The sequence below is a fragment of the Nanorana parkeri genome, unplaced genomic scaffold (assembly GCF_000935625.1).
Source record: "Nanorana parkeri isolate BGI_ZX_2015 unplaced genomic scaffold, ASM93562v1 scaffold1089, whole genome shotgun sequence".
Classification (NCBI taxonomy): domain Eukaryota; kingdom Metazoa; phylum Chordata; class Amphibia; order Anura; family Dicroglossidae; genus Nanorana; species Nanorana parkeri.
Window position 1 is genome coordinate 182,026 of NW_017307357.1, and position 12,016 is coordinate 194,041.

At 44.5% G+C, this 12,016-nt stretch overlaps 1 protein-coding gene across 1 annotated transcript in view; it reads left to right on the forward strand.

Annotated features, from left to right (window-relative positions):
- The first annotated feature begins 5,041 nt into the window (after positions 1-5,041).
- Positions 5,042-12,016, forward strand: part of LOC108796303 (formin-F-like) — a 49,252-nt gene continuing 42,277 nt past the window's right edge. Inside the window, exons 1-4 of the mRNA XM_018567764.1 lie at positions 5,042-5,080; positions 5,172-5,255; positions 6,668-6,841; positions 8,513-8,661. Coding sequence (XP_018423266.1) covers positions 5,042-5,080; positions 5,172-5,255; positions 6,668-6,841; positions 8,513-8,661 — 446 coding nt within the window. The remainder of the gene's footprint in view (positions 5,081-5,171; positions 5,256-6,667; positions 6,842-8,512; positions 8,662-12,016) is intronic.

Consider the following 12,016-nt stretch of genomic DNA (forward strand, 5'->3'; position numbering starts at 1 on the left):
CGGTGCCTTATGGTAAGAATCAAAAACCATGGAGGCCAACAAGACCTCATGGACATGGAGGCCTCAACAGGTCAACCAACACCTTCATGGTTGGAAAAACCAAGTAAAGCACCTACTTCCTCCTCACCATTATGGTATTATACAGTCAGCTGTGATTTAAGGAGGAAGCTAACATTTTAAAAGAAGCCAACTGGAAAGGCAGCGGCCAGCCGCTAAGAGAGAAGGAACATTATAATGGACAGGGAAGAGGAAGGATGAGTTAATCCCCCGGGGGGAAGGGATTTAATAATCTATTGGTAGAATGAGGAAGGTGATTAATATTTGTGACTACACAACAAATCATGTCACTGAGTACCATCACAATCCAAGGCTGGCCAGAGAGGAGCTGACATGGGGGTGGAAGGGGGGCACAGGAAGGAGTCCCATCCAAAGGGCATCATTATTGCCTATGGTTGTAGGCCTGGGGATGGGTACGCTCTCCTCCCTTCTGTATCCTCCCGTATACCCTAATAGATTGTAAGCTCTTCTATCTTCTGTATCCTCCCTCATACCCTAATAGATTGTAAGCTCTTCTACCTTCTGTATTCTCCCTTATCCCCTAGTAGATTGTAAGCTCTCCTCCCTTCTGTATCCTCCTGTATACCCTAATAGATTGTAAGCTCTTCTACCTTCTGTATCCTCCCTTATACCCTAATAGAGTGTAAGCTCTTCTACCTTCTGTATCCTCCCTCATACCCTAATAGATTGTAAGCTCTTCTATCTTCTGTATTCTCCCTCATACCCTAATAGATTGTAAGCTCTTCTACCTTCTGTATCCTCCCATATACCCTGATAGATTGTAAGCTCTCCTCCCTTCTGTATCCTCCCTTATATCCTAATAGATTGTAAGCTCTTCTACCTTCTGTATCCTCCCGTATACCCTAATAGAGTGTAAGCTCTTCTACCTTCTGTATCCTCCCTTATCCCCTAATAGAGTGTAAGCTCTTCTACCTTCTGTATCTTCCCGTATACCCTAATAGATTGTAAGCTCTTCTACCTTCTGTATCCTCCCTTATATCCTAATAGATTGTAAGCTCTTCTGTCCTCCCTTATGCTCTCAAAAAATTGTAAGCTCTTCCACGTTCTCTCTCTTCCTTCTGATTAGATTGTAAGCTCTTCTGCACTGCCCCTATATACCCCTGTAGACTGTCATATTTGTGGGTATGTTCAGTGCCAGGACCCCCAATCTCGGCTCTCAAGCTTGAATCTTTGGCTCGGACACACACAGGCCCAGCGATTGATATCTTGCCCTTCTCTCTGGCACAGCATGGAAATGGAGAGAGCGCTTTGCCTGCCAAGTCCGGCCCGAAGTTTGGGGACTCAGCACAAACGTTCCCGCTCTCCGGTAACTCAGAACTTCGCATGGCGGAAGCAAAGTAGCAAGCCACAGATAAAAGGGACAAACCTGCATCCCAATACTGTCAATCCGAGATGACTGCCCCTGGTTTCCTATGGGAGAGAGAAATGTGTCATTGCTTTTCATCAACCTCAACTACAGTATATCTGCTCATGGTTGTTGTATTGTATGTACATTGCTCATGCGTGTTCCTTTCAGGTCAGCCAGGAGGAGCTCCTGAGGATCCTGAGGAAAGTGAAAGACAAAGAGATAGGCATTGAAGAAGCCCTCTCATTGGCTAATGACAACAAGGTCAGTAAATGGTTTGAAGGAGATTATCAGCACATCAGAGGCTGTTTGGCTTCTGACTGTCTCTCTCCGATTGACCCTTCATAGGATCTGTCTTCACAAAGTGGGAGGGGGAGGAGGCAATTCTATGATCATGTTAAGGTGACACCTCCTGGCAGGTAAAACGGGCTCACCAAAGGCACAGAGTCTAAGCACCATTTGGTCTTCGCCAGAGCTCCTGATGGTGGAGATGGGTTTAGCTGCTTGGTGGTACCAGGTCACGGCCCCCAGGATCACCCTGCCTAGGGATGGACAGGGACAGGAGGGCTCGAATGCGGAGACAGAAGTCCGGAGCATAGTCAGGACAAGGCAAAAGGTTCCAAACCAGATAATGGTTGGACAGTCTGGGTCTGCAGCCAGCAGTCAGGAGATAAAAATGTAGTCAGAACCAGGCAGGGGTCGAGGCAGGCGGCTAGCAGAGACTGGCCGAGCAGTGTAAGGTCGGCAACGAGCAGTCAGTAGATAAGGCCGGAGACGAGAGTTAAGTTGAGTGCAGGCAGAGGATCAGCGCGGGCGGCAAGCAGAGTATGGTAAGACGGTCCTGGTCAGCCCACAATAGTAGTATTGAAGCTCTTGAACACTCAGGGAACTGGGTTGAAGACACAGCACCAGCCTCTTGCTGACCTGGTGCCTTAGTACCCCTCTGAATCAGAGGTGACGTGACCAGCATCACCTCAGGGCACTCCGGATGTCCCGCTCAAGAATCTGTGGCTATCATTAACCATAATTGGCCTGGATTCTGTGAGAGCCATTAGAAGTAATGGAAGAGCTCCTATGAGTACCATTAGAGCTACTGGTGGGTCTACTGGAAGTCCTGGCTGGAGATCTGTAAAACCCGGCAGTAGCATAACAGATCATTTGTTCGAGTGTGTACATTTCAGCTTGCGCTACTGAGCTGTGTAGACAAATGGCTTTTTTTCAACACAGCAGCTAAGAACAGACAGGTAGACATGAAAAGGCGACTGGGGCTCCACCTGCTGGCGGCATAAGAAATTGCAGAATTTTCCTATTCAATGTTTCTTATGTATCTGATTAAGTCCCGCCCGTAAGGAGAAAATATATGCAAACCTTCTATACACTCCTTTTAATTAAAGCGGGGTGTCTAACAAGTCTGCCGTGATTTCCGCAGTCACATGACCTGCCGCGCCGCGCGCCCTAGCTTGCCGTTATCGTACATGATCACAGCCATGAACACACAGTAATGTGAAACTCGCCCTGCGTACGGCAGACGCATTTCACACACACAATCTCATCCATCTCCTTGTCTTCACCGGCATACAAAATATCAGACGCAGCGGCTGGCCGAGATAAATCACCGCGCACAGCCAGCCTTGTCCGGGCCAAGAGGTGACGCGAATATCTGAGAAAAACGACTGCGGTGAAAATCCATCTTCGGCAGCGATAACGGCGCGCCACCCGAGCGACCTTTATTATCGTAATCTTCTGCTGAGATTTGCCGGCTGGTGAAAGGTTATCGGCCGTCAAATCCCAAATAACTTTCACATAACAGAGGAAAAAATTCAAAGGAAAGGAATGTGTCGCCCGGAGCTTCCGCCGACGCCATTTTGTAACATGATTGAACGCTACCTTCCCCTTTCTTGTCTGCGGGTGGTTTGCTTTCAGTACCCCTGCTCTTGTAACTGATGGCTATCCCCCCCGGGAAAGTCAGTGCAGAGCTTGGGTATAAATTGGAAGACTTCTAGAGGAAGACATTGCAGGGGATGTCTGCAATTTAATCTCAAGATCTGTGCCGACTTTTTGGAGAAGAGTCATGAACCAATCACAAGAGCAGAGGAGTAGAAAAATCAGGAACCTGTCATTTCGGGCACTTAACCCTATTCCCCGTAGGGTTCTGCAAGAGAACCCTACGGGGAATATGCTGGAGGAGCACGATGCCTCTTATTACAGCACTGGGACTGATCACGTGATCAGGCAGACGGACTCTCTCACCTAGCACTCGCTTTCAGCATGTTATGTCCATCCAAAATAGGCAAGGTGCTGAAATAAAGTTTGCCAAATTCATTATTGTTTATACAGCTACCGTGAGCGGGATTTGTTTCCCAACCGAACCAGGATATCACTTTAAAGGGCAACTCCAGCCAAGGGGACAACATTTTTTCGGATGGAGTTACACTTTAAAGAGGAGCTCAGCAGATCCCACCCCCCAAAGGATGGGACATTCTAGTGTTAAAGTGAACTATTAAACAGGTCCCCAGTTCAGTCCAGTATCCACCATTCCCAATCTAAAGATGTAGAAGTGCTCCCTCTAGTGGTCATCTGTATAATGCCGGAAATGTGATCAGCATTGCAACCTAACTCCTTTCCCCTTACAGGGCGCCCGCTATTTTCAGATCAGTCAGACCCGACCCATAGACTTGCATTGAAAAGAAGGAACAGTTAAGGGTAATCATAATACAGAAATGCTAATCAGGAAGCAGCGCCTACATATGTAAGATGAGGAAAAAGGACATTTGACAGTGATCATTGCCAACCACCGAACAAAGAAAAAAAACTGTCTATGTTTTTATTGATGTGCATTTGATTATTCATTGATTTGCAATGTTATCAACATTCATTGGTTATGAAAGTTGATAACACTAATGTTGCTCTGTTTCCAATATCACATCATTACATTTATTTTTTGCCGTGCAAGTACTGAATTTCCCTTGCCTCTGTACAGCAAAGCTCAGACTAGGCGAGGGAAGAAGCAGCAGACAGAGTCAATCAGTTGTGCTGCAGGGCTGATAAACTAGGAAGAAGCATGCTGATAGAAGAAAAGAGCAGAGCGACATGGGGATGAGCTCATCAGCCTGCTGCTCTTTTCACTATCCAATCACAGCCTGGGGGAAGGACAAGACCTGCAAATGTTACTTGACTGCAGCGGAGAGAAATCAGGTCTCCCGTACTTCCAGAAAGGGCGTGTCTCTCTCTCTCCTCTCCCTCCTTCTCCCTCGCTCTCTTTCTCCCTCGCTCTCTCCTTCTCCTCTCTCCCGTTCTCTCTCTTCCCCTCTCTCCCCCTCCCCACCCCTCTCTCTCCCCACAATACATCATTGTACTGTATCTATCTATCTATCTATCTATCTATCTATCTATCTACACATGGAGGAATCTGAATCTCCTTTAAAGAACAGAGGTGACCAATTGTCCAAGTTTTCGGGTGATTTTAGGGTTTGAGGCTTTGGGCTCTTTAGTAAAATGAATGAAAACTGATGTGCGGTGCTGTAGGATTGTACGTGCCAGCCACTGACCTCTCTCCGTCTCCTCCATTCGCGCTCGTGTGTCTCCGAGCAGCTAATTTAAGAGTTTCAGAACGGGGTGATGGCGGAGACGAGACCTGGCTGCGCTTCCATTCATAAAGTATTCATCAGACCCCCCCACCCCCTGGTAGTGTGCTGTGTAAGGAGAACCGACGCTTCCAGCCTGTCAACCCGTCTCATTCTATCCCCAGGACCCGGCCGATCGCAAACCGCCGGCGCTGCACAACTTCACCATCTACAAGTACAGGTACAGGTGGCAGAAGAGGATCTTGCAGGTAACTTCTCAGACTTTACCGGGCGCTTTGGTTACTTCATACCCCCACACACACACACACACGCACACGCACACGCACACACACCATCTGATAAAAGATAAAAAATTAAAACCCTATAAATTATAGACCTGCTTTCCAGAGGCGGCGGGCCAAGAGCACCGGTCACAAGGCAAACTATGACCGGCTAGCCCTTCTCATGCAGAGGCCGGTTAAAGGATATGTAATGCCAATAACAAAAATGTAACCCCAATAGTTAAAGGAAGAGCAAAAATGTATTTGTTATACCTTAGCAGTCCTTAGGTGTGGCGGCTGCCTTAGTTTTCCTTTTTTTTTCAGGCTTATTTCCCTTTATTTTCACCTGGTGATCCTGCCGGTAACACATTTCCTGTCTGAGGGTGACAATGCTCACTCTATGGCGGAGCAGTGTTGTCACCCTATAAAAGATAGAAATGATTGTATGAAGGAATTACAGTATCTCCTCTTGCCTTTTAATTAGGATTTAGATTTCCCTTTTACCCAATGTTCCTTTCATGTTAACCCCTAAATAGCCAACTGTTTAACTGAAGCAATACTTGGAATTTCTATTATTTTCATTCATTTCATTGTTCATTGTTATTTTTGTGTTAATAGTTAACTGCTTCCCATTTAACTCATCCCCACTTCTTAAAAATGTATACAGGTTACAATGTGGAATCTGTTCACTGAATGAGGAACGCTCTAAATCTGGGTTGATCAACTCTGGCCCTACAGCTGTTATGTACAACCTGTATACTGACTGAGGAACCCTCATGGTCAAATCCGGCCCTCCAGCTGTTATATACCACCTGTTCACTGACTGAGGAACCCTCTAAGTCAGGGGTAGGCAACTCTGGCCCTCCAGCTGTTATCTACAACCTGTTCATTGACTGAGGAACCCTCTAGGTCAACTCCGGCCCTCCAGCTGTTGTGCACAACCTGTATACTGACTGAGGAACCCTCTAGGTCAGTGGTGGGCAACTTCGGCCCTCCAGCTGTTGTAGAGCTACAAATCCAATAAGGCATGGCAAGACTGACAGTTACAGGCATGACTCCCAGAGGCAGAGGCGTGTTGGGTTTTTGTAGTTAAAGCACAGCTGGAGCGCTGGAGTTGCCCGCCCCTGCTCTAAGTACAGTAACGCCTTTGGATGCTCACCCTTCCACTGACATGCCCAGCCTCAGAAGAGAAGCAATGCATGTTTAGCTCTTCCCACATAGCAGAGGATTCAGAAAATGTGTATAAACAAAATGGAACAAGGAGTCTACATCATAAAAGTTTTTGTAAAATAAGAGGAATGGCTAAAAAAAAGTGAGCATATGGAGGCATCTATGATTTGTATAGGCATAGCTCATGAGAAGGTGGAACATTCTTGTACATTTCCCATCCCGTGTTTCAGATCGATTTCTACAACCAGGCCATATTCAACATCGAGAAGGGCAACCTCAAGAAGCAGTTCCCATTTACGCAGGTGAAGTCCTGCATGGACCAGGAGGGCCTGAGGTTCATCATTGAGTTCCATGGCCACCAAAACTATGAGCTTGAAGCTGCCAGCGCAGAGGACAAACAGAAGGTGAGCAGAGGACTTGGGCCAACGGATGTTTAGAAGGACCTAAAAGGTGGCTTGATGACTCCATGTCCTTCAGTTTGCATTGGTTAGACACAAGCTTATCTCTCCTGTGCTCTAGATGTGAATATCATCAAAACAATTCTGGGGGATACATGATAAGGTTACAAAGGAAACTGTAGGAGGACTCTGACCTCCCAAAATTGTACACAAGTCAACACCTTTAGGTAGCAGCTTGCATGTTTAGGTGACCTTTAATGAGCTCCAAGATCCATAAAACCAAAAGGTAAAAATAGTGATCGCAGATTCCTGGTTGTGATTGGCATCCACCTCCTTCCAACATCCATATATTCTTGTTGGTAGTGTTGTTGTACTGGTTGGCCAAAAGGAAGATGTGGTGGCTACTTGTCATGTGGGATTAAGAGATATCAGAACATTTAATGACCATCAAAGGATGGGAGGAGACTTCTAATGGTAAGGATCGGCAGACTCCCACAAGTGTTAAGGGGTGCTTAACCAATAATGCATATCTTCAGAGGTGATGTTAGGCATTGGGGGCTTTCGTGTGTGAGTGGGGGGTGGGAATTAAGGGGTTGGGTAGGGGTAAAACTGAATGCTAAGGTTTGAGTAGAGGAATGGTTAAGTGTTAGGTTTTGTGTGGAAGGAGAAGTAAATGCTATAGCTTGAGTAGGATGAAGTGTTAGGTTGTAAGTAGGGGAGGATTGAGTGTTAAAGTTTAAGTATGGGCAGGGTTAGGTGTTAGGATTTCAGTAGGGGCGGACTAGCTGTTATGGTTTGAGTAGTGGGGGGGATTAAGTGTTAGGGTTTTGGTTAGGGGTGGGATAAGGGTGGGATAGGATCAAGTGTTAGGGTTTGACTAGGGGGAAGGATCAAGTGTTAGGGTTTGACTAGGGGGAACGATCAAGTGTTAGGGTTTGACTAGGGATGGGGTAAGTCTTAGGGTTTGACTACGGGGTAGGATCGAGTGTTAGGGCTTGACTACAGGATAGGATCGAGTGTTAGGGCTTAACTAGGACTAGGGATGGAATAAGTGTTGGGGTTTGACTACGGGGTAGGATCGAGTCTTAGGGCTTGACTGTGGGATAGGATCAACTGTTAGGGCTTGACTATGGGATAGGATCGACTGTTAGGGTTTAAGTAGATAGGAGGATTAAGTGTTAGGGTTTGATTAGGGGTGGGATAAGCGTAAGGGTTTGACTAGGGGGCAGGATTGAGTGTTAAGATTTGTGCAGGGGAGTTAAGTGTTAGGGTGTACTTCACAGTTAAGGATATGTTAGAATTTATGGACACTTAGGTGAATTTTGCTTCTTTTGATAGCACTGTGCCTGCACACTGAAACACTAGCTTTAGTATTGAGCTTCCATCCCCGAACACTAACATGCTGAATTTAGGAGCTCATGTCCTACCAAAGCTTCCTGGCTTGCTCTTTGTTGTTGTTGGCTTTGCATGGTCAATTTACAACACAATGGAAGGCAGGAACACATATTTGTGCAGTTGTTAGGCACTTTGTTGGCATGTAAGGCGTGTAAATACGGCAAACCAGAGGTCTACCAGTATCTGTCCATATATGAAATATGAATTTTGCATGGACTGGTCCTTTAACTGGTTGATTTTGCTGCCTCTGAATGAAGCATGACATGTTCTCTTTGGTTTCAGATCCTCAGGATTATGAGTGAGATTCTCCAAGAGCAGAGGGATGGCCAGGCGTCAATCATCAAGTCATTTATCAAGAAGAACGAATATTCAGATGTCATCCTTGATGGATTGTTGGAGCTCTACGATGAACCAACTGGCAGATGGGTGAAGTATGAACAACATATTCATTCTAATGTGCGCATAGAGCCCCAGAACTGTCACCTAAAAGGCCACCCCACTCAAAAATGACATATAAGTTATACATGGAGTCTGGTGAGCCTCATATGACTTGAGGGACTCTGGTAATGATAATTCTTCTGTATAGTTTACAGCATTGTTTTGCCTCCAGCCATTCTCCGTCTTCTAGTTGTATTCTGCATTTTATAATAATCCAAAAAATCCAGCAAGTGGATTATCTCTGGCAGATAAGAGGCTTTCTGAACCAAAACTAAACCTGTGTTACACTGACTGTGAGCTCCCCGCTATCTCGCTTCTATCCTTGTCACATCACAAAATGGCTGGCTGCCATCAGCTAGGAGGCTGCAACAATTCCTGGGGGTATTGGGAGCCCATTTAATGACACAGAGCATGCTCGCTGTGTTTTAGGTACCCTGACCTTTCATGAATCTTAAAATGATTTACACATCTCCAATAAAAAACATAAAAGGCCGATACTGTAATAGGTTTCGCTAAGTGAGGAGAGGGAGAAAAGGAAAAAAAAGAAACAAGAAAGGGAAGGGAAGGGGAAAAGAACATTTAAAAAAAAAGGTGAGGGAAGGGGAAAGAGAAAGGAAAAGGAAAGGAGAAACAAAAGCAAAAGGGAAAAGGACAGCAAAGGTAAAAGGAAAGATAAATGAAAGGGGAAGGGAAAGGGAAGAGGAAAATAAAGGAAAGGAAGAGACAAGGAAGGGAAAGGTGAGAAAAGGAAAAGAGGAAAAGGAAGGGGAGAAAAGGAAAGAAGACAATAAAGACACTGAAAGGAAAGAGAAAAGAACAGGAAAGAGAAAGAAATGGAAGGGAAGGAAAAAACAGAAAGGGAAATTTAAGAGAAAAGTGGAAAGGAGAGGAAAGGAAAAAAGAAAAAGGAAGTGAAATGAAAAGAAAGAGCAAAAGAAAGGATAGAGGAAAAATGAAGGAGGAAAAAAGTTAAAAGGAAAGGAGAAAATAAGGAAGGGAAAGAAAGGAAGGAAAAGAAAGGAAAGGGAAAAGGAAAGGGAAAGGAAAGAGAAAAGAAATGGAAAAGAAAGAAAGGAAAGGAAAGAGGAAATGAGAAAAGGAAAGAGGAAAGGAAAAGAAAGGGGAGAGGAAAGAGGAAAAAGGAAAGGAAATGAAAAGAAAAGGGAAGGGAAAGAAAAGAGGAAAGAAGTAAAAAGGAAAAGGGAAAACAAATGAAATGAAGGTTAAGAAGAGAAAAAAGGGAAGGAAATAGATAGAAAAAGTAACAGAACAGCAATGGAAAGTTAAGGAAAAACAAAGAAAAGGAAGTATAGAGGAAGTCTATAAGAAATGAGAAAAAGTAACAATGTTTTTCCCCTGGGGGTGAGGCTTGTGTGAGCTGGAAGAGCTTCAATCCGGAGTTCTCACTATCCGGTCCGAATGCTTATTTGGAATTTAAAAGGCAGCAGTCAAACCTACCAGGAAGCTGAAGTAAGATACACAAATGGTAATATCACAGGGAAACATATATTTCCTTCTATAAATGTAATTTCAAGTTTCCGCACGCGGTGTTGTGCGATCTCATCCCGTCACTTCCAGTTTAGGTTGGCTGGACATTGATGATGCGTAATTACCGATGGGAAAACGAGTTCTGATTACGGCTCGGGGGACAAATCTCATCCTTAGAATGAAAACAGCGGCATAAAATATTCATCAAGTTTTTGTTTCTCTGGGCGAAGAAACGGTCTGTGAATTAATGACTTTACAAAATCCCCACCAAAACCTGCACATGTGACATTTATCACTCAATTAACAACAGCGGAGATGGTGTAGACTAATTAAACATGCAGGGCCGGGATTATGACCTTGTGGTTCCCAGCACAAAAAAACCCCTTTCATTTTGGTCTCCCTAATGGACAGTAGAAGTAGAAATAATTAAAACCGCTTCTAATTGTTCCCCGTAGACAGTGCATGGAATTATCTCATCATATTGTACATCCGAGAATTTCCAGAGCAGAGCGTGGTTAGAGGAAGAATAGCATATGTAATGAGGCAACGAGAATCCTAATTGAACGATTACGTTTTGTTTTTTTTCGGCCCGTTGTCATGCAGTGCACAAAGCTGCGGAATTCAGGGATCAATAAAGTTCTGACATTCTAGAAACAACTTCATTTTAAAAGCAAAAAGGAAAAAATAAAAAACAGCCTTTCAACTACTGCAAAAATGTGCTCATAAAGAAAAAAACAAGACATAGACAATAAAACATGACCATGTACTGAAAACCAATGACATCACTGAGAATGCAGCCTATCAATTCACTAGAGACCGGTGACATCACTGAGAATGCAGCCTATCCATTCACTAGAGACCGGTGACATCACTGAGAATGCAGCCTATCCATTCACTAGAGACCGGTGACATCACTGAGAATGCAGCCTATCCATTCACTAGAGACTGGTGACACCGCTGAGAATGTAGCTAGACACCGGTCACATTATTCACTATAGAAATGGTTATAGAAAATCCTACATTTACAGAAATGTTGCTGGAAAATTCTGTTATGACTTGAAGCTTGAGGGCATCACATTTTTTTGCAATATCTAATCCCTTTCCAAGCATTTTATCCAATAACGGGGATCCTTGCAATATAAAAACATCTTATATCTTGTGTATGTTCCTGATGCTGGAACATTCTGTTCATCTTTAGCCTGTAAGCCCCGACAGTCACGGCTCTCCAATGTTATTACAGTGACGGCATCAATAGCCGCATATAAAACACCGCAGCGGCTTCTCAAAGGTTCCCTTTTATCTGTGAGCAAAGCCGGAATATTTATAGAAAATCAGTTTCCATCCCCACTGACTTAACAGCTCAATCTTCTCCCCTGTCAGCACATTCGCTGTAAAAGTTGCATAATAAATAATTATGACAAGCAAATCACGGAAAATTCTTATACGCCTTCCGTGTCTCAAGTCAAAGCGAAGAGCAGAATGCTAGAACAGCCAATCGCTAATCATCACGCACTGCGGTCAACTAAAATATGATTGGCTGCCAGCTGGGATGAGTGGAAGGATATTGGCAAGACTTTGCCTCCAGTGTCACTATACTGTCTGCCTATTTGCTTAAAAAAATGCTTTCCAAAATCACCTTAAAGGAGAACTATGGGGTCAGGGCTTTTCCCCATAGTTCTCTTTAGGTAACGGGAGGACACAAAACCTTTGCCTTGCCCATTGACTGCAAGGCGTTGCACCAAAATGAAAAGGAAAAAAATTGACCAAAATTGCGTGAATTTCTAGAGAAGTGAATACGGTCCATTTCACTCATCCCTAGTTGCATTTCGTACCTTATAACTAATTTCAAATATGTCCCCA